At 40.7% G+C, this 23,817-nt stretch overlaps 1 protein-coding gene across 2 annotated transcripts; it reads right to left on the bottom strand.

Moving 5' to 3' along the window:
- Positions 1 to 785: 785 nt before the first annotated feature.
- On the bottom strand, positions 786 to 19,207 carry LOC146698149 (tumor necrosis factor receptor superfamily member 11B-like). 2 transcript variants are annotated; one of them, XM_085473159.1, is made up of 6 exons: positions 19,089 to 19,207; positions 11,149 to 11,343; positions 10,257 to 10,401; positions 4,582 to 4,797; positions 2,417 to 2,641; positions 786 to 2,113 (listed from the first exon to the last, which is right to left on the bottom strand). In XM_085473159.1, the coding sequence occupies exons 1-6, from the start codon at positions 19,134 to 19,136 to the stop codon at positions 1,719 to 1,721; spliced, it is 1,224 nt and encodes a 407-aa protein (XP_085329285.1). In that variant the 5' UTR covers positions 19,137 to 19,207; the 3' UTR covers positions 786 to 1,718. The 2 variants fall into 2 exon arrangements, with proteins under 2 accessions (XP_085329285.1, XP_085329284.1); XM_085473158.1 differs by having other exon boundaries at positions 11,149 to 11,376; positions 19,089 to 19,206.
- Positions 19,208 to 23,817: the final 4,610 nt, after the last annotated feature.

The raw sequence follows: 23,817 nt of genomic DNA on the forward strand, positions 1-23,817 counted from the left end.
GAATTTACACGAGGTACACAAGGTTTAGAAGATTGCGTGGGTGTGTCGACTCAAAATCAGGTCAACCTTTCAGTCACATGCTGAAAACTGGCACTCGCTCATGTGAAATATGGGTTTCAAAACCAGATGATCTGAAATGTGACACATCCTCTGTGCGTAATTCAGAATGTATCCTGGCCATAAAAGGTTTTTGCACTCTTCACTTCTATGCCATTCAATCACTGAGTTCTTAAGTCCTCACCGCTACAGAAAAATGATACTGCCTGTGAGATATACATGAAATCAGCATCAAGTTATGATTATAGTACACATTACATGCACCGTGATCCTTTAACTTCAGACATTTGACCCACCATGAAACGTCAGCTGCACTTTCATACTTAGAGAAATCATCAAGGCCTATATCCAAATGTAACTGCAGTGCCTCTGTTTCTAATCCTGGCAGGCTTCATGTGCACTTTGGTGTAAATAGAAGCTACACTGACATCTTGGAAAAGCTGATCTAATGTAGGTGACTCACATCAAAGTGGCTCTGTCAGGAAACTCACTGTACGCCTTGATCGCTAAGCTGGGGAAGACCAAATTCTTCTCAGTCAAGAGATCAGAAGTACAGATTGTTTGATCCAGTCAGCCATTCAGTCCCCTTCCATCTCAGGGAAGGCACCCTTGGAGGATTTTAAAACTAAAAGCATACAATATAGTTGATTTACCAGAAAACAATGTTTTTTGGGGGGGGGTTTCTCCAAAATTTAACACTGCTATGAAATCACAAGACTAAAATCGTCTGTCTGTTCATTGCATATTTATAATGAAACAATACATCTTTACACACTGAATTTAGTCAGATCATTTGTTATCAATGTTCACAACTTAAACAAGCTTAAAAAGGACCAGTCAGGCACATATACAACAAAGATCATACACTTATAGTAAAAACGCGATACAACAAAAATATAAAACAAATATCACTTCATTAACTTGCAGCATTTGGAATCCAGTATTTCTAAGAAGTAATAAACATAAGCCTTTACATGTTCAGAAAGTAAAAATTACTTTTTTTAAATAGAAAACAATTGCACTCCTTTGTACATTCATACAAGTAACAACTACAAAATAATAACGATGAGCTTTGCTTGTCAGCAGTCCAGAACAAACACACCAACAAATGAGAAAAAATATTTCATTATGAAACCAAATCCTTCCTCTCAAACAGCGAGAAAGCAACAATAACAACATCTGCCGGACCATTTTCTATAAAATAGTATTAATATTTACATCTTAAATAACATTTTTTTTTAATTTTTCACAGACTCCAGTCATGAAGTTCTAAAAAATCTTTTTTTTTTCAAAAACCTTTTATTTTACATCCGTATTCAGTACACAGATGTGTGAACACCTCTTTTTTTTGTCAGATTCTTCCTTGCGGACGGTTACCGTGGACTGAGGATGAAGTTATTAGTGCCTCGTTTAGGTCAGAAAAAAATCAGAGAAGGAAAGACAAATTTATTTTTCCATCTTTCCTTCCATGTTAAAGTTAGGAAAACCCATTTTTAGGCAGTATATGCATAGCTTTGATATTATAAAGCCCTCTCACTATTACAAAAAAAATGCACCTCCCTGCTCATTGTGTATCTTTTTAGTGTTCCCTTTTTTGTCAGTGAAATAGTGTTTATTTATGCTTTAGGTTGTATCTATTTCTATTTGTACCTGTGTACTGCTTATTCATTTAATGGCTTATGGGCTTTAAAACACGATCCATCCTGAAGCATACTGACAAACATCTTCTGAAACATCTTTTGTGCCGAGGTGGTTCCAATGATGCGGCTGATCTTCTTCAGGCCTTTGAGCAGATAACGTGGTGCCTGTTGGTTGCGCAGGACCCTGAGACTGTGAGACAGAGCATTTGGTAGGTCCAGGTTGTGGTTTGCTTTTTTCCAGAGGTGAAGAAGATGCAGAATGTACTGCCTGGGGAGGCAAGAAGAGACCACGGCCTGGACATCCGCCTCCTTAACTTTCACTCCCGGCAAGCTGTTCGTTACCTTCATGAGGTCGTCGAGCGTCAGGTTTTTTAGACTGCTGCAGCGGGAGACCTTCCTCTCACAGTGGTTCACACCTTCAAATAAAGTATGTTTACATTAGTACACCAATGCAAAAATTAAAATAGCAAACAGATATGTTAAACAGGGCAAAATAGCATGTGAGCACAACACTCAGACGCTGCTCATATGTGTGGTCAGTTTGTGCGCTTGATTTAAATATTCTCCTCCCTGTATTTTGCACCTTGAGAAAGAAACTCACAGCAACATATGTGCAACTAGGTCAGTCTCTAAAATCTCTGAGTCTTTTTTCCTTTTTTTTTTCTAAACAAAAACCCAGTTTGTGCTGGTGCAGCATTCTTGTAAATCTTATTTTATACCTTGTATGAAGCCATACAGCTTGTCCTGGTCTTTGTTCTGCTCTCTCCACAGTCGCAGAAGGTGGAGAACCTGCTGCTGGGGAGAGCAGGTCTTCTTCAGCCTCTCCAGGCTCTTGCGATCCACCCTCTTCCCAGGAAGACTGTCCAACAGTCGTTCCAGGGGCACCGAGGAAAGTCGCAGCGAGGCTAGCGACTGGAAAACCGCCTCTTCACAAAGAGTCACATCTGGAAAGAGAAGCAAAGTGGGCTTGAAAACACACACATGCACAAAAGTTCTGGATAGTGATGCTTGATATCCATTTGCTTAAACCAGAAGGAATTAACATATGTAACATATGTAACATATGTAACATTTGTAACAACCTGTTACAAATGAGTAAATGTTCACAAGTAATAAAACAACTTTAGTAAATTCCAAACCATTGGCTGTATGTATTCCAGTATGACAAGCGGGCTGGTAGAGTGACACCTGCCCAAACATGGCCCAGCTTTTAGTACAATGCTTGACATCTTAGTGCGATCAGCTATGTTAAACATATTTATGTCTTTTAGATCTTTTATTTTTCACCCCTTGTTTAAATCGGTATCTGTAGATAATGCCAAACTAACCTTAGAGGTTCCCACCTAAGTCCCAATTGCACATTTGTGGAGCGATTCCACGACAGTTTGTGGTGGCACGTTACCGCATGTTTGCACACTTTAAATAGACATCGCTGTGTAACTGACATTACACACTATGTTTACTGACGTAACAGTTTCACTATGTTTTGCTTATTCATCTGTGTCACTGCAACTCTTCAACCATAAAATCAACAGTAAAGACTCCATAGTCTCCACCTTAATAACGTCAATCTGGGAATCTGGGATAACAACATAAAGTAACTTTAATTTCTTTTTTTTTGTTCCTAATTGAAGGCAGTTTAAAATTAGATATAACGGATTTTAACATTTCAATACTTCATCAGTTTACTTCTGCATATTTTTTGTGTTTGCATGTGTTTTGCCTATGTTTAGAGTGTTGCCTTGTAATTTGACCACGAGAGAACCACAGCTGTCTTTTCTTTCTGTTACTCATTGGGATCACTCCTACTAGCCGAGCCAAACTGTAGCCGAGCCTGTTGCTCTACATTTTTTAAGGCAGCCAAGCGAACATTCTTCTTCCTGCTTTCGCTGAGGACACTCCCAACCGGACACACTTCATATAATGTGCAATTTCACATCCTTTTTATTAAAGATGATGTGAAATTACACCAAATTTCATGTTTCATGTTGATCATTTCAGTAATTTATGAGTGATGTAATTGCGGCTCGCACCACAACTAACAGTGACTTCCTGGTGGCTTAATACCGACTTTGGGAATCCCAACTGCTTTCAATTTTACATTTTTTGCTCAGAAACACTGCTAAGCTGTTCCAGGATTTGAAGCAGGCACTCTGCGGTGGTGTAGTTACCAGGAAGGCAATTTGTGAATGAATGTTTGAGGAGAGCATCACCCTCCCAGAGGGACCACAGCTTTGTGTGTTTTCGTCTAAGTGTGGCATATGAGTGCGCCAGGGTCTGTACATCTGCATGTGTGTGTTCTCCAGTGTCTGTGGTTTCTCACGGTCTGGGAATTTAGTGTCATACTTGCGGCTTCTCATCTCAAATTATCCTTCAGCATCTGTCACAGTCAAAGTCTGAGTAACAAAGAGCAACCAGCGTGCCTTGCGTCTCCTTTGACTCAGTTTCCTCTGTTATTGTGTTTGGGGATGTGACAGTTAAAGGGGGTAATTGATCCATCATGGGTCTTTTTGACAACAATGCCATAAACATCCAGCGTTCAACCCTTTGGTTTTCACTGCTGTGTTGGTTTTAAGGCACGCAAGAATTTGCAAAAGATTGGAATCTGGACAGCGAACCTGACCGAGGAAATCCCCTGCCTTTAGGAGTGAAAATGACCACATGTTTGAAATAATTCACTTCAAGTTGATTTTTAAGTTGTTGACAGCTGAGGTTAACTCAACAACACTGGTGCATGTGTGTGTGCGTGCGCGCGCGTTTATGTGTGTGTGTTGGATAAACACTGCGCTAATGATCAACCCAAATTCCAGGATTAGTCCTAAAACGTTCCATATGATCTTTTTCTGCAGCGCCATGCCCAACATGACAGCGCGTATGTTCTCACCAGTCTGGCACAAAGTGTGATGATGAGAGCACTCCAGGGTTGCCTTCTTGTCCGGAGTGCCACACTGGCTGTCTGCAGTGGACGTGCCCCATCTCAGTGTCTTGAGGCCCAATTCTGAGCAGTTCGTGTGAGGCTGGCACGGCTTGGTGGAGGAGCCACCCGGGGAGAAATGACCATCAGGGCAAAGTTCACACACTGTGTCACTCACTGGCGTACCTGGAAGAGATTTACAGAGATACGTTTTGCAAATGAAAACTGATAGAAGTGACGCTTCTGAGCATGTGAGAAAGCACCTAACCACAGATTTTTTTTCTCATCTAGAGCTTTAACTGAAACTCAGCCATTTTCACCATTTAGTGCAAAAAGAAGCAGATGTGATTCTAAGAACCGCAGAGACATGTGAAAGCTCATCATACTGAGAGCGTGTTTCAGAGAATGACTCATATCAGTCGTAGTCACTACACCGCCCTCATTCTGTATCTTACATGCTCTTACTATGATGTCATGTGACTTAGCTGCAATGTGATTTGTCAGCTGATTTTTTTGCAGCCAAAGCCACTTCTAATAGTAATACGTAGGCATGTTTTGAGAACTTTATTTTACAGTTGATTTACTATAATATGCTGCAACTTTAAAACTATATTTAGATACGTGACCTTTTTTTTTATAATCTCATTTGACAGTTGCCACAATACCATTACAGGAAACCATCACAACTTCTGGTATATGACCATCAGCACGCATGACAGTCCATGAAGTGGAACTAGTAATCACATCCTCATTTTATTTTGATCTTGAAGTGAAAGTGCGTGGGACGACAAGCCATGCTTATTTCAGATTTAACCTTTGATTAGTTTCCCGCTACCATGGTACAATGCGTCCTTTCTTGAAAACATATCGTCAAATAGGAAACCATCGCCTTATATGCATAAAAAACAATCAAAAACGTTTCCTCTGCGAGTCATGACAAAGCATGTACTCTGTCAGATGACAACGTGACAGCCTATAACTGTAGTATGATGGTTATATTTTATTGCTGACTTTAATGTCAATTTCTCAGAATTTCCTCTGCGGAAAAAAATTTAAAGAATGCATGTCAGCACTTTGCTAAAAGAAATTGCTTTAGATCTGATTAATGGTGCACATATTATCGTTAATGTTTATGTAATACAAGGTTTACTAGTTATTGACTAAAGACTCTAGACATGTATAGATGAAACACATTGTATGAATCATTGATTTGTTGTTCATCAAAGTTTTATTATAATGACAGCTTATAATAGTGATAATATTAACTACTACTATTGTTAGTAGTTGTAGTTGTAGTTTTGTGTGCAACTTTCGATGCTGCTTGTTCAGTCTGCTCTAGAAAACTGGTTTCCAAGTTAATTACTGCTGATTTATTTAATCAAGGAAGTCGTCACCTGACTAAATAAATGTTGAACAAAAATAAATCTTGGGTATTTTGGAAATTTTGATGATCTAACACTTGTTTGCCTAACAATATAATGATCAAACAAACATGGAAGAGGCAAAAAAAAAAATTACTCACGAAAACTTGATTTGCACGCTGTTCCCCCCTCCCCCCGTACTGTCTACCATATCGATCGGATTCCAAAAACACAGATGAACCACATAGCAAATCCCATTCGGAGAATGACAAAGAATTCTAACCAGAAACAAACAATCAGGAGATCAAGGGGGAAAGGACGGAGTCATAAAAGGCTTGTGTTGTCAGAAGACTGACCCAGCATCCTGTGGTTTAACCACAGCTCGAGGCATTACATAATAAGTTTTTTAGCTTCAGTGGGGGGGGGAGATCCCCTAAATTGCTGTCTCATGTCTGCTGATTGTGGATTAAGGTCAGTGGAATTTATGGAAAAAAGTATTGCAGGGGTCACATGATAACCACAATCGATGGAAAATGTTGTTTCATCCTTGTGATTTCTGGACTCTGGTCCAAAGTTTAACATGAAGTCATGAGAAGGTTGGTGTTAGTTTATGCTGTGGTTCCAGTACAAATACCAGATTCAGTGCACTGGTATGCTTAAAATCAGACTTTCTCACCAACAGTTCCTACAGACACACTAAGGAAGGAATCTGAAAAAAATATCAGATTGGATATCCACTATGTTATTGGCGCATGGTTATTGTATCAGGTGTTGATGGACACAATACCTCTTAAGCATGAATGATAGTTGCATGGACTCACGCAGCTGCAGAACATTAAAAACTCACCAGCCACTTTATCAGGTCTTTGTCTAACTGCTTGTTAACAGAAATATCTGGTCAGCAAATAACATGGCAACTAGAGTTCAAACTAAACATCAGAAAGGGAAAGAAAGGTGATTTCAATGGCTTTAAACGGTTGGTGCCAGGCAGACTGGTCCAAGTATACAAAAAACTATCTCTAGGGTTTATAGAGAATGGTCAGACGAGACTGAACAAATGGCTTTGAGCTTTTAGGAAGGCAAGAGGCATATCTGATGCTCTTCTGCATACCTCTTACGCAGCAGAAGACCACACCGGGTGCCACTCTTTTCACCTAAGAGCAGGAAGCAGAGGCTATCACGAATCCATGGATCCGTCCTGCTTTGTATCAGTGGCTCAGATTGTTGTTGGTGCTGTTATGTTGTGGGGATATTTTCTTGGCACAATCTGGCTCCCTTGGTAACAACTGATCATCATTTAAATACCGCAGTTTATTTTTGATGACCATGTCCAGGGTTAGTTGTAGTAAACTGCTACTATGCAGAAGTCCATTTGGAGCCTCATGCCAACCAATAGACCTGCACGGACCATCGCATATACAGTACATATACACAGAAACTACAGCGTAATTTTAAGTCTTTGTAAGGTCTGAGACATCACACTGACTAAGTTGAAACTGCCGGAGAAACTAGAAACTGTTGCATCACATTATTTCTAAGAGGAAGCACAGGAAGGGCGAAATAAGTTGATGACTCATCGCTCAAGTTTCCTCTTTATGCTTTACAATTTGCATTATCAGGTACAAAAGGAACAAATGAGAAAGTGCTTTCACTCTTTCAAAATGTCACATTATCATCTGTTGCTTACTTTTAAAACCGAAGACAACAATACTGTGCAAATAATAATTTATCTGAGGGTTGTAGACATAGAAGATTCATAACACTCTGATTTAGCTTCTCTGATTTACATAAAAACCTTTCAACACTACAGGATGTGATAAAAAAAAAAGTCACAGATAAAGCTACATGGCTAGCTTTGAAGGCCTGGAATCAAAGGAAATGAGTTATAGCTATTATAATGATATATACATTTGCTGTGGTTCATTTGGCGCACACTGAATGACACAAAGTAACCTGAATTTTCTGAGTGATGCCAGTAGACAGTTTGTTTTCACGGTTTGATGAACTCTGGAATGGACAGGCATTTCTATAACTAGTCTTGCTGACCATTCAAAGGACTTCATATCACTAACAACACAGACTAAAGTGGAAGAGACTGAGTCAGGTCAGACATGCTGTATATCAGTGTTAGAACACTGATATACAGCATGTATCTAATACAGAACGCCAAGTTCTGTATTAGATACATTTTGTGGAGAAAGGCTATAGTTACGTATTTCACACCTTCAGGACATACGTGACTGTTTTATTTGCACAGACACTTTATGATGTCAAGACTAACTTTTCAAGTTCTCCTGTTGACTCAGAAACAAGTTATCAAGTTATTTTGTTTTTTCTCAACATGGACAAATGCATTTATGCGCCAGTTACTCAGCTTAATCGTGCATATGTAGCAATAAAGTTGTTAAGATTGTTCTTAGCTATAACTTAACTGCCCGTTTCACACATCTAGCGCTCTAGTTCACAAGTACAACAAAGCATGCTTTGCATGTTTTAACAGCTACATCAAAAACCCTGATAGCCTCTCACTGCCAGGAAACACAGAGCAGGAGATGGTGAAAATACCTCTGTGAGGAAGAGACACAAACAGAGAAGTAGGACATTTCTAAGAAACACTTTAAAAAGGTTTTTTTCTGTGAAAAGGGAGATGCTCATCAGGAATGGGTTTGGTTCACATATTCGGAAGAAGAGGAAGAAAAACCTGGTGTCTGGTAATATAATTAAGAACATATCTGAATGTGAAAATGTAACTGACGCATCTCTCTGCTTTATCAAAGTTCCTGACAGGCCAGTCCAGTGTAACCCGCCCGGGAAATTGGTGAGATCAAAAGAAGATCAAAGAAAAGATACTTGTTACAGTGACACGTCCCTTTGAGCACACATACTGCACTTTTCTCATGTTTACTCACTAAGATAAACCACTACAACTGTCTAGTCTACATGCAGACTGAATTTACTCTTGCGCTATTACAGACACCTGATGTCAGCAAAGTCAAATTCCATTGTACACGGTGGGCTTCATGCAGCCCACTTAGATTTTAAATGGGCTGGACCATTGAAAGCCCTTTCCTATCAGTTTAACTATGCATTTGATATGTGAAATAATATAATAATATAAAATCTGATTATTTATTTTTAAAAAGTATAACGGAGTGTTTCCCCCTGATAAAGGAATCCTGCAGTAAATGAAAGAAACTGTTTATTTACATGTATTTCCTACTGCCTACACTGTAAGAAATAAAAAGGTTCTGGCAGCTTGTCGCCACAGAAAGTTTTTGTTCATTAAAAAAATGCCTATTTTATTTATTTATTTATTTATTTATTTTACTGTGAAGAAATTCTATAGTAGATCATAAAAAAATGAATTGTTTCTGTCATTGAATTGTTTATCTGTTATTTCATTACTTTTGGTGCCTCTGGGGGAGCGCTTTATCGGCAGGAAAAGCTGTAAAATGTATTAAAAAATACAATTGAAATTAAAAATGTATCTCCTTTTTACACTTTCTAAAGATTTCCAGTGGGCTGGACTGCAGTCTTTGTTGGGGCAAATCTGGCCCGCGAGCCTTATATTTACACTCCTGCTTCTGGTAGCAATCTACTCATTTAAGTCCAATTTACACAAAGGTTTGACGTCACCCTGGAATCTCCTTTCTTTAGGAGGAAAAACACATTTGTTTTATTTGATATGATATGGAAATAGTCAGAAATGTTGTAAATGATTACCCTTAATCATAAATTATTGATTGCTTTTAATATACATAACATCTGCAGAGGCCCATTTTTCCACTTGAGTGGCCTTTTGTACAGCTGGAAACAGTTTCTCTCCCTAATCAAGCAGTGAATTTGGCTACTTGCAGGACCACAGAAATATCTTCACAGACCGCTGCCTTAACAGAAGTAGCCTGAGTTAACCACAAAAAAAGAAAGCAGGAGGCGTCAGTGCAGAATGCCTCCCAGGTCCTTGACTGGCAGCTTCAGGAAACGGTGGTTTGTGAAAGGAACGGTACTCTTGATTTTTTTGTAAAACAATAAATTTGCAAAATGTTGCACCGGAACAACAGCTGCTGAAAATGGGCCTCAGTAGCAATTTGATTAAAAATCATTATCTATTTATGATTTTATTAATTCTTAACTGCCTTTTGCAGAATTTCTGATCATCATTTTCAGTTTAAAAAAAAATCAAAGCATTTTGTGCTGCCCAAACCAGCTGTTTTCGCTTTTCAAACAATTCCTATAGAAACTGCTCAGTCTGAATAATATTCTTAATGTGGATGTTACTCTTACCTAAAGCTGCCACTCCATATCCAGGTGAACAGGCCTTGTGTGCGATACAGAACTCTATCACTAGGTGGAAACCTGGAGCACATTCGCACAGCTGATCATGAGTGCTGTTGCACTGCTGCTTCACTAGCTGTCTCTCCTTACACACCTAAACGGGAACACAGAGAGGTCACACATGTGAAGCTGTAAAGCTGCACACGCACAGAAAATGTAGGTAAAAGTTTATTTGCATGTGTTGCTATAAACAATACAGCAGTTCACAGCAACGCAGGTCATAAAGAACATCATGCTTCCGCTCTGCAACTTGTCTCAAATATCATATTAGTCTGTTGGGAAGACGAAAACTGAAATTTAAAAGCATCACAAAGCAGACATGTTAACAATACAAGGATTATCATGAAAAAGCGGTGATTGCGTAATTTATCTGGAGTTGCGGAGGAGAAACATCAAAACTCTGGGGGAAGATCATTCTACCACAATGAGCAAACTGGGACTTTCATTTTTAGTAACAAAAACTGAAGTGGAAATACTGGCTTAAAAAAAAGACAAATGCAGCACCAAAACATAAATAAACAGTAAGGTCATGCATCTTGGGAAAAGACACCAGCAAAGCCACATAAAAGCACCACTGAAAAAAGCTGGAAGACAAAAAACTAAAGGTATGTGCATAATTCCTGACCATACTTTGATTTCAGCTCTGGGAAATTCTTTTAGGTATGAGACGATACATTGATCTTTTTTTACTACAAAATCCAGTAATTGTCACAAAAACCCGTCAGTTACGGTCTGAACACACAACAAAGGAACCATTATCGGCCTCATGAAACATGTAGCCCTAGTTTCTATTAAGAAGAAAAACTAGAACTGAATGTTAGGTTGATGGCCTCATACGTACCGAGGTGCAGTACTGGCATTTCTCCCCCCAGTGCCAGTTCTCGGCGAAATGCCTGTCAGGACAGGGCTGGCACTCTGTGGGCATGTCGGCAGTGCAGTGTCGTTTCACCGCTGTGCCAGGTGGGCACTGGTTACACGTGAGGAACGCGGATGTCGCGGGGTCACGGTGCTGGTACGTTGGTTGTTCAGCTTGCTGCTGAAAGGCCCAGGAGAGAGAAGCTGTCAAAAGCTGCAAGAGAAAGAAAGTAAGTCGCTTCAGGAACTGACTCAACAGCAGTGACAAAATCTCTAATGAAACCCGTCTCGTGAACAGCTTCACTTTGGCAAAAGAATCAAATATTTTTATATTTTGGAGCACTCGCCAACCCAAAGATTCCAGTAAGAACGAGTTGACTGTAAGGTCAGAGCAGTAAAGCTCCTGGTGGACATAAGGTCCTGTTCTTTCTGCTGCTCTTCAGAGTGCAGTTCAGAGAATCAGAATAGACTAGTTTCCCTGAAATTGATAAATTGATTACTCTATAGGGACAAATTCTCAGGAATAACACAAGTGTATTTTAAACTTTTGGGGCAGTAACGTCCCTTTTTGTTTTGCCTCAACTCGTCATTATTTTCAGTAAATGCTTTTTGTTGATCTCAACTTTTAGGATTAATAAAGGGATCAAAATGATTTTATTGGCCTTCTGGCATCATTTCTCATCTGTTTGACTTTAATCCAAAGCTTTTTAAATGAATTCAGATGTTTCAGTCATGCCAAAATTTTCTACACATTGAAATAAAAGAAGTGCATGACACAGGATTACAGGCATTAGTTGTGCAGCCTTGTGTTCTCTGCCCTCACTAGCAGTTCCCTACCCATGCCGGCAGCCCCGTAAGCTCGGCTGCTTTGCAGCTGAAAAGCATCTGATGTGATTCAGAGGTGATCTATCGCACTTTAATACTGTCCCAGATTAAGATCCACACCCACACTCTCCTCAGCCACCCAAAACCAGCCCATCGTTATGGATACTCTGTAAAGTGGGTGGTTTTCAGCGAGGCTCTGACAAGCCTGTGTAACTAATGACAAAAACAAGCCCATGTATCATCGCCTAGGCAAAAACTGAAACGCTTGGTTCATTTCTAAAATATGAGATATCAGTTAGTGAGCATGTTTAACATGGAGCCAATCTAGCTGGTCGAGGGCACATGCAGACCAGCTGTCACACATTAGGCTTCTTCCACTCAAAGGCCCTTAGCCATTGGTTCTTTGGACTTTCCCGTTGGCCCGGATACATCCTCACTGCTTGGACGACTAACCAACAATAGACCGTCTTGTATTGTCTGTGAGTGTGTGTTTGCATGTGGTTTCTTGCTTCATATCATGTGTGCATCTTCAAAAATAAATGAATTTGTATGACAAACAACTAAAAAAAAACTCCCATGCATGTGTGTGCAGGGGTGCGAGCATGCAGGAATGCGTGCGCGTGTGAGTGTATATGGGTGTGTGCGTGTTAGTCGATGTTCATGTCCAATTACCATCTTCCTCAGAGCTGGTTTGCGCGCTCTGTGGTCTCCTGGCTGCTGTTCATAAAGAGTACTGTTGGAGGTTACTGGGCTTTCCCCATTCACCACCAGAATACAAAACAGTCACCCACTCTGTTCTACAGATTACCCGCAGCACACCACTGATCTCCTTCCTGCGTGCATGCATTTGTACTTATCCCATTCACCTTAGAACTCGGAGCCACAAAAAACAGTCGACTTTGTGCAAATGAACATGCAACTAAAGAATGGCTGGAAAACCAGAATGTGTGTGTGTGTGTTACATGATGACTGCCTCTGTATCCTTTAATCAATATTGAAGAATAAAAAGAAAAAAGGTCTTTTCACCAGAAATCTACGCGTGTTTATGAGTGGGTGTGAGTTTGGGAGAAACAGTGTGCAGTACAGCTGCGACTTCCCTGTCCTGCCACATGTTACTGAACAAACTGCCCGTTCTACAAATGACTACAAATGACGTGTTTTTCCTAAGCGTCACTGCGTTTACGTCCACACTACTACTTTACGTGCACCCTGCATATACGTGTTTTGTTATTTGCGTCATCTTATTCTGTTTCCCTTTCCAATGGTCATCACCGAGGAAGACGGCAAAAAATAGATGAATGGGTTTCGCACACCATAATAGAAACCTAACATCAAACAGCCTGGAGAGCGCAGTGCTTTTCCCGGCAAAACCTATCGACCTCTTCCACCGAATGTTCAGTGGAAGGCTTTCATCAGCGACTTGCTGAGCAGTAGCATGACTTTGTTTGTAGTCTGGGTGGCCCCAGCAGGATTCAAACCCATAATCATAGTCTTACTCCTTAAATTAAGAAATGTGTATATATATTAAGCCCAGAGACCAAATCCAATTGATTTAGAAACAGGAGAGTGGAGTATGCTGAGTGACTAACAGAGGATCACCTGGATCATCCAGGTGTGGTTTACTGGCAGGACAGTCCAACCCTCGGTCAGAGCCCTTGATAAACGTTTGCCCCTTTTGTTTTAGAAATCCGTCAAATGGCACAATAGCTTGCCATGTGCATGCTTGTCCCTCCCTCTGTCTGTCTATATGTGCTTTCTGCGTCACAGTTAAAGTCATGTCCTGCTTTATTTTAGCAATCTGCTTCATTCTGTATCTTTTTTGTAGTTGCTGTCTTTGCCTTTATTTTACCACCTTTGTAACCGATTTCCACCTCCCTACTAGTTCCACCTGCGTTCTCTCATTTAGTGCTCTTTGCATGTACACTGTATAATCCTGTCTTTCCCCTCTGTATCCCTATCATGCCTTTCATCTTGTTTCAGTTTAGGTTTTGATGTCTAGTGCTTGTACCTAGTTTTGTTGGACTCTCATGCACCTTTTGTTGATTTTAATCTATCAAAGTTCATTTTTTTTATTGTCAGCCAATCTGTCCTTGTTGTCCTGCCTTTAGTACTTTTTGTGAAACAAGTTTGATTTGCCTAAATCTGTGACATGCGAGCACAAAGCAGTGACAGGAAATGTATAAAAGGTAATAAAAATGAACGAGTACAATGATGCTTTTTAGGTTGGGTCTGAGAAATGCCTCGGTTGTGCAGTGTTCGGTGCACATATGCTTTCGTCATCTTCAAAGTGAATGAACCAGAGGCCTGAGAAACAGATGTAGCAGACTTTAAAAAAACAAAAACAAAGTAAAACTCAAGGCCAGCCCTCATAAAGTATAACAAGTGTTTGACAACAAGTAGTGTTGTTCAACAGATGTTTGACTCCATATTGAAAGATTATTGCATATACAGATGTTATCTCTCAGATCATCTGACTGCATGTTTTTCAGAGAAGGTTCTAGACATTATTTAAGGCCCTTCCTGCTTTCTGGTCACTTTCTGATGGGCAGCACTAAATTATCCCAACCACCCAGCACGGTAGCTTTCTGCTACTGAAGAAGAGAAAATGTCAACTTTTTAAAAATTAACTCACTGGGATGGACGTCCTGTGGAGCATGTGACTCCATCTATCAAGAGCTACGAAAGATACTGAACTTTTCACCCGTCTGTCTCCTTAGAAGCTGCCATCTGACGACATCATGGACGACCACGGGAAATCTAAATTACACAGCAGCTAGGGGCCACTGACAGCCATAATTATAATGTTAGCATCATCAGAGGAGTGCTTAGCAAGGGACATATCCTATTTGGAGCTCAGCCAGCTCAGAGGAGAAAATCAAGGGTGAAGGTACGGAGATGGTGATAATTTTCTAGCATTCCTGTGCAAAAGCCCTTGAGCAAGGCAGAGCAGCTGCTACATGTAAATAATTGCAAGCGACACTGGAAAACGGCTTGCTGGAAAAAGAGGCTCAAAAAGTTCCCACATTTCTGTGGATTAAACTAAAAAGTTTGAATAAAACAGTCTATATTTATACTGGATAAACCCGCTTCATCAGATATAGTTTGCTTATATAACCTGTGCCAGCGAATCCCGTTTGAACTGAGCTGAGCAAAAAGCTTCGTGTTTATGAGGAGAAGTTTCTACCAATGCTTTAACAGAGAACATGTGCTGCTTTAAGAGATGTTTTCTCTTTAATAAAGACAAAACAAACAGCGGGAGTGGGTTCCATGCTGTAGAAGGTGGTGACAGACATGGTTATATTGGATCAATAGCGTCTCAAAAGCGTCTCACTTGTGCTAGCTACCCACAACATTCAACACAAGTGATACCCAATCCAGTGAGCTATTTACTGGCTCTGTGATTAAGCGAGCAGAGGCACACACTTTTCATTTTGTTTATCTGTCACTGATCTATCACTATGATGACATACTTTGACTGGAACTATGTGCAAATCTATTGCGCTGACATAAAGCAGTTTATTGGGGCCTTTTTTACGTCCCCTCTGACTGAATTTGTTTGTGAAGAGGTCAGGTCAAACAGGTCAGCTAGTACGAAAAGGCAAAATATCAGTGTCCTATCGCTAACCGAATGCATTTCATTTGTGTTGATGTGTTCCGAAAGGTTAAACTACAGGATAAAATGATTCAAATGTTTTTATAAAAAGAGCTTGGGAAATTTTAATGCAATTTAGTAATTCACAACTGCATTATGAAACAGAAACACAATACTTTGTGTTGCTCGTGGAAAGATAGAGTTTGGACTATGCTGAAATGCAGCGCAAAAAAACAGACTCCGTGCTCGGTTTGCTTGAGGTCAGCTTTAAATTCATGGCATGAGGAGAAGAGCTGTGGCACAAAGGGATCAAACCACGTTGCACCAGCTTATCCACCAGGCACATGGATTCAGTTAACTGCAGAGCGCAGGTGGTCTGAGGGGGGATTCCAGCCTGTGCGTGTGTGTGCGTGTGTGTGCGTGTGTGCGCGTGCCTGCGCGTGCATGTGTGCCTCCGTGGGTGTGTGCGCAGGTCAATGTCTTTTTTCACTTATGCGACACACGATGCCACACCACATCAAGCAGTCTCTGCTCGGTGCGCTCACACCATGTTCTCACGCTGGAGAAACTTCTAATCTCTAACTGGCTGCTAGAACATTTTACAGATTAACCTAAATTACTGAGTCGTTTATGCACGAGAGCTAATGTTTATTGTGGATTTTGTGTCAAGGCGCTCTAACCCAAAAAACGTGCTGCCGTGCAAAAATCTTTCTCAGTCTGAAGGTGCCTTTCTTTGTGATTTTTGCTGGGTTTTTCTCTTTATTGTAAAAATGTTAAACAGAAAATATTTGGGCCGTTGGATAAACACACAAACATGCAAACTGTCCAAGTGATGGAGCTGTTATTTGAGAAAGTGCTTTATAGTTCTTTAGTTAAAACTCTGCAATAACTGAGCTATTTAAGACCAAATCTGATCACTTTTCTGAATTGCTACACCAGCACAACATTTGGATACAAAGAGGAGATCCTGTAGTTTTATGCTGTGATCATATTGAGGGGCCGAAGCTTTACTTCTTCTGCTTCTGTGATCACGCGTCACTGTGATTATCTGGACTGTTTTACTAATTTAAACGTTTGTGGTTGTTTTTATTTCTCTGCTTGCTGAAACCAAACCAAATAAATCAAACTGTTCTCGTGTTGTTACACATCTAATGTCAGGTAATCTTTTACTACAGAAATTTGCATCATATCAGTCATGCTGTTTTTAGAATGATTCATACAGTAGTAAGAGATAAACAGCAGGCTCTCTTTCTCCTCTTTGTATCCATTAATTGCTCCATCCCACTCGCCCCTCCCTAGCCACCCCAGGCTCCCACACACAAACTTCTGCTATCAATACCTACTGTTGATGGAAACGGGAAGTTAGGTGTATGGAAGTAACCTTTAGAGGCAATTGTTGCTTTCTGAATAAACATTTGTGCTTGTTTGTTTAAAACATGTTGCTGTGATACCTTCCTACCCGACTCTGTCTTTTCCCGCCATTCCTCACCCTTTCTCCAGTGTTTGGCCAAGTGAGCTTTCTGTAGCTTCTTCAGCCTGCGTGTGAACCTGCGGCTAGTTTTGAGGAAGTTGCTGTTGCTAATGCCAACGGCCACAAGCAGAGCGTAACGTGGAGGCGGCGTAAAGATAAAGAGAACACAGATAGTAGATCATGGATAATAACAAAGGGGGAGAAAGCATGTCCATGCATGAGGATTAGAGGTAGGATTATCCAACCATGCTGGTTAACAGTCATGTTGACACACTGACAACAACAACTGACTGACTACCTGCTGCTCTGACAGTGGTGCGTTATTTTTGCCATTTCAAAGAAAATGACTGTTTACATATTGAAACATGTGCCTTCATAAAAGCAGGTTGACAGGATGAACTATTCCACTGGCATCATGCTGGGCAATGACCCAAACAGATTTTTCTGGAGCCAACACAAGCACATGTGTGAGGAGTATGCAGAGCAACAGGAACAGCACACAGGTGCTGGAGGTGTATTTAAGATCCAAAATTGCAGTTTCCATTTACCACAGAATTGTTTTTCAGACAGACTGCAACCAAGCCTGGCTGACAGGCAGACAAACAAGCATATCATGTGGTGGATTCAGAGGAGATGGAGATGTTGGCTGGATGTTGCCAGTCAAGACTGACTGAGTAAACAGTTGCCAGAAAGTTGCCCGTCTTACTCACCAAATGACTGATGTACTGGCCGACTAACTGAACGATGCATAAACAAAAGAGCAGAATATTTGCCTATTTTAGGACAGGCTACACTGAGTTAGAGGAACTAAACTGTACTGAGTATCACATTATATGGTCATATAAACTACTATTTCACAGCCGTGTTCGCTGAATTACGCACAAACAACACGCATCTTCCTGACTGACCGTGCTTGGCAAAAAAAAAAAATCTCTCTTTTTCCTGCACTCTCACACAAGGCCAAAAGGATATTAGATCAGTGTTTTGGAGCTACAGAGTTTTATCTGTTTCTGGACTGATACCCATCTTGAGCATACATGAACATATGCAAAACCAGAAAAGGCCCCGACACAGGACGGCATGCAAAACACACCAATGGAAACAACATAAAAAAAAAAAGGAGAAAATTGGTGTAAAGTCAGACACTGGGAATTCACCGTGCCACTCTGCTTTTGGAGGATAACATTTCATTCATTTTAATCATGCAGTATTAAAAGCAATGAAATACTACCCAGAGTCAACTTTAATTTATCTGAGAAAACTATAGATCGTGTTTGAAGATGTAGAGGCTGAACAGAGCAGTGAATAAAACGAGCTCCATTCATTACCAAAAGCAAACAAATCCCCAGCATAAACAACACCGGACAATTTACTTGAATAGCTCTTTAAAAAAAAAAAAAAATCCTAACATAGCTCTAAAACGTACTACTAATATATCTGACTTTCTGCTATTAGTATAAACTAGATACAACACACCATAAAATGATATGCAAACTCATGCAGCAGATACACAAACTAGATTGTCATCTGTGTCTGATATGGAGAATGGCAGCCGAGTCTGAAAAGCAACTATATGCTCACATATTAATGCATCTATTAAAGCCCGATATAGCAGCATCAAATACCAGGACCGAACAATATTTAGGGGTACGCTTCGATTGTGGCGCACAGCCTAAAGACTGGCCCCTCACATTAATGGGGGATCATCAAAGTACCTGAACAGAGGCGTGCTGCACAGAGGGAACATGTGGTTGGCAAATATTTAGCTTTTCCTTATCTAGCCCTTAACGACAATACATGCAAGTCACTGTATTCAAATTATGCCAAAGATCTCCAGATTTATTCGCATTTCTGAAATCTATGTATCGCAAAATCCAACTAAGGATCAGTAATTTTATATATAAAAAAAAAACACACACACACACACACAAAAACGAAGGAAAAAGAAGAGATGAAAAAGTCATTCCTTCAGAATAAAGTGCTGCTCTACTGCTGAGCATATCCAAGGAGCGGAGCTGCAAACACTTTGGCTACTCACCACCATCAGTTTCATCGCCGGTTTGGATTTGGCTATCCGTGAGCTCATCTTCTCTGCGTAAAAGCGAACTGCGGTATGATGGAGTCTCCATCAAAGAGCCTTTACTATATACAGGAGAGAGCGAGAGGGAGAGCGAGAGAGAGACCATGCGCCCACCCACGTTTTCCAAGGCACTGCCTTCTTCCCTCCTCATTCTCCGATCCTAAAAATAAAGTGCAGCATCCATCGGAGCTGCGTCGCGATTAACCAAAACAGTGGATGGCGTAGGTGACATCAAAGAAAACAACTTCCAAACGTATCTTGCATGAGGTGGGTTCATCCATCAATTAAGCCAAGTTTGCTGGGTTTCTTAGGGATACAAATATTCCCCAAAAATATGCCACATGTTGTAAATTGAAAGGTCACCCTGCTGCAGCCAGGTTACACCTAGCTAGGCCCAGGACATAATTACATTCTGGAACAAAGGTGCAAAAGTATGTTTCCATATGCACGTTGTGCAGAAGTGTTTACATATAAAAAAAAAAAAGGTTAAGCACCTAATTTGACAAGCTAAAAAGCACCAAAAAACCCCACATAGCTTTAATCAGTGTGAATAAAGAAGACTCTTCCAGAATAAATGTTTTGACTCCTGGTTTGACATAATGTAAACATGATGATTGACGTGTGTTTATTTGGACCAGCCAAAATCATTTAGCTAGAGTGGTTGCGCTTATTTGAACATCCCACTGTGGAAAAGGACAATTAAACACCAAAAATATTGTTTTTCTCAGAAGGTTAACCATCACAGCTTGTGTAGAGTGAGCAGAAAAGCACAAAGAACTTCAGCTACCCGCTTTAAACTTCATTCTACATAGAAAGCAAAGAGGGAGCTCTTGCAAAAAGATTGTGAATGGATGATGTCACTGGATGACAAACTAGGGAATTAAAGATTTAAAAAAGAAAAGCAAATGAAGTCCTTAACCAGACAGAAGTGCACCCATAATTCAGACAAAATCCATGATGAGTTACGTGTAACTCACGCACATAGTAAACCCAAAAGGCCACACACCCACGCTGTGATCTCCGTGATGCTGAATCGATATCCATCTTCCACTGAAAGTCCCAAAACAGATCTGGTTTTCTATTTGTCATTTTGTATCCGCTTAGCATCCACCCCATGCAGAAGGATGACAAAATGTCCCAGCCCGCTGCCGTGACGTAGAAGCGCAAGGTTTCAACGTAAGCAGAGAAAATACACACGGCACACCCACTGACCGGCGTCCAAGGCATGTGAGCGAAATGTTAGTGGTGAGGTCACGGCTCACCACAATACGACCAACGCGACACACACAAACGCACACTCGCACATTCAAATGCATACTTTAAGAAAAGGATACAAAAATACACATGCTGTGCAACTCTTTCAGCACTGAGGTAAGGGTACACCACAACAATAGTGGAGCAGGAGCTGGACGTCCAACCTCTCGAGCACAAACACACAGGAACGCTTGAACGGCGAGCCTTTCTGACGTGCTAGTTGGCGCTGAGGTGTGCAGTGTATTCGCAGTGTAAACGTGGGTGTTAAGAGGTGAAGTGGAGCATGACCGCTCCACCGACACACATACACACACATCTAAGTCACACAAGTGCAATTCGCTGACTTGTCCTATGCCCATAAATTGCTGGCTGGTTTTGGCCTGTCAACGGTTGTACTACAGTTATTTTTAATAGCCTGTCAAAATGTACTCAAGGCTAGGTCTCACTATGTGTCTGTGTTTCTGCATGCATATATTGCATATGAATGTAGAAAGAGTGCAAATACTTTTTTAAAGGGGGGAAAAAATCAGTGTGTATGCAGATAACAAAGGACAATCTGTACAACACGCACAAAGTTTCAAGTAACTCTAAAGGTGATGCTTGATAAGCACAAACAAAGATGTGGTGATTACTTAACTTTATCATCTTTTTATCAAATCTCTGGCAGGTGATCCACTTCTCACAGCAGCAGTACCACTATTGTTTAGGACCATGGCAACTTCTCTTTAGCAAGTACTGTCTGGGTGCATGGCATACGATGCTGTGTGTGCCTGACCTGACTAACTCCATGGATGTCTGAGTGAGCTGCCCAGTGCTGTACCCATCTCAGACCAACTCATTTCCATAACAGATTTCATAAACGAATGAGTAAAAAAGGGAACTTGTAACTGTTATTGTGTCGGCAGTGTCACCTGAAGGCTGAAAGTTACAAAGAGCTCTTTTAATATGTGCAATGAAAACTTTTCACCTAATCATGCAAATAAAGGATAACTGCAGGTAACCAGAAACAGAAGACAATCAAAACCCTGGAATTAACTGTAGCAAAAACCCCACCTGCAAAAAGTGCACAACACGTTGTTATGGTAGCAACTGAAGGGTAAACTTGCAAAACACCTAAATGCTGATGTAGCAAAAGCTTTGATTTTAATTAGATTTTAATTTTGATTTTATATGTGTGCAGATTTGCACACTAATTGCATGCTCAACCATGCCATTAGAGGCTGAACCACTTTGTGATTAGAGTCCACAAAGTGTCTATATGCAAGACAAATGGATCCCTAATTTGACATGTCAGCTCACTGCTATTGGTGTATGTGTTTGTGTGTCTACGTCCTTGAATAAGAAACACATTTCAAAGCTGTTTTTAAAACCTAGCTACGGCTGAACAAGGGCAATATAAGTCCAAACCATTTTAATAGTCTGTGAAACTATGTATTCAGTCAACCGTGGTAAATTTAGTTCCACACTCCATCATATGGGGGCCCTGGTAAATTTGTTTCACCATGTTCCTCACAATACAACACTCACTCTCAGTTGTTCTGAGCATTTTTCGCTTTCCTCCTTAAATAGAATTTTCCGCTGCTGTGACGAAGTCTGCAAAGCTTCATCCATCCATTCTATTCCACTTATCCTTATCGGGGTAACGGGGGGGCTCTAGCGCATCCTAGCTACCGTGGGGTGAGAGGCGGGGTAAACTCTGGAGAGATTGCTAAAAGAAAGAGACAATCATTTGCACTAACTTTCACACCTACAGGCAACCTAAGTCAGGGGTGGGCAACTCCAGGCCTCGAGGGCCGGTGTCCTGCAGGTTTTAGATGTGTCCTTGATCCAACATAGCTAATTCAAATGGCTAAATTGCCTCCTCAACATGTCTTGTAAGTCATGTCCGAATTCATGAGCTGAATCCTCCTGAGGACCTGGCCTTTGTGGTCTACGTGGGCAGATTCAGAAGGTCGGGTTGGCCGGAAGTAAACGGCTGTGAAATTGGACAGTCTAGCTTTCAGATTTGCGTCACCGCTGTCTCGGTGGAGTTTAATAAACTCGGCCGTCTGCTCCTTGCTATCTAAAATATAACAGGACACTGGCGTAAATTCTCGACCATCTCACACTTCTATTTAATCAGTTTTCTGTTTGACGTTTATTCAGCTGTGTGAAAACCCCGGAGGAACCCTTAATTAATAAAGTTACATTTAATTTAATCTAATCTAATAACTTTAATCTCAGCCAAACCGATTTACTCACGAACAAATAAAACACTGAAAAAGCCAAACAATAACATTTTTAAATTATCAAAGTGACTTGTTTATCATGTTTAACCCGAGTAGCGAAAGACCGCGGGGGTTTGAAGACGATGTGTCGGTCGGCTGAGATATTTAAGTATACACAGCTACATTCTCTCCTGAAAATATGTTAAAAGTTTTTTTGCGACCCAGAAAGAGAAATAAGAGTAATATTAAAACTAAGTATCTGTCGCCATTGTTGGAAACTGGAATTGGCTTTGGCCGTGCTGTGAATTCTGCGATATGGTTTTTCAATTTTGTTGTCCGGGTGGACAATCGGGAGAAATTCGGGAGAATGGTGGCTCCGGTATTCTCCCGGAAAAATCGAGAGGGTTGGCATGTATGGTTGTGGCAACATCACTAACCTTGTCAAACACCTCAGAGTAAATCATATCACAGAATATGACGAGCGTATGTTGAGGCGAACTGAAGAGGAGGACAGGGACAGGTGCTGCTAGGGCGAGACAGACGTCTCTCACGGAGTCCTTTAGTGCGGCAGGCAGGCAAGGTCTTCAAATAGCGCACAACTTCAGGTTTTTTTTATTTCTATATGATGAACTCTGCATTATTAAGTGATAAGAACAAGTAATCTGATGTCCTGTAATCATTATGACGCTATAATTTGAGATACAATAAATAAAATACGTTTTTGTACAAAGTATCGGTATCGGATCAGTATCGTCGATACCACCCTGAATATTACTTGGTATCGGATCGGAAAGAAAATCAGTGGTATCGCACATCACTATTATCTAAGTGACTTATATATTATGTTTAACCTGAGTAGCGAAAGACCGCGGTGATCTGAAAATGATGTGCCGGGAGTTGTGCCGTTCTCGGCGGCTCTAGTAACCCTCGAGCTCCCGGCTACGTATCGAGCTAGTGGGTAACAGACGTCTCCGAAAACGTCGGAGCACTTTTGCAAATATGTGATATCTTGATAAACCCAGCAGATATTTAAAGTTTACACAACTGCATTCTCACATGAAAATATGTTAAAAGTTCATTTTGTGACCCAGAAAGATTAATAAGAGTAATTTTAAAAATTAGTAACTCCAGAAACTGGAGTTTGGCTGGGCCATGCTATAAATTCTGGGATATGGTGGGCCACGAAGGACACACTGGCCCCATCCTGTAAATTTGGGGAAATGAAG

The sequence above is a fragment of the Copadichromis virginalis genome, linkage group LG11, assembly GCF_057382275.1.
Source record: "Copadichromis virginalis isolate Kocher_CV1m ecotype Utaka linkage group LG11, C_Virginalis_male_GT1.1, whole genome shotgun sequence".
In the NCBI taxonomy this organism is placed as follows: Eukaryota; Metazoa; Chordata; class Actinopteri; order Cichliformes; family Cichlidae; genus Copadichromis; species Copadichromis virginalis.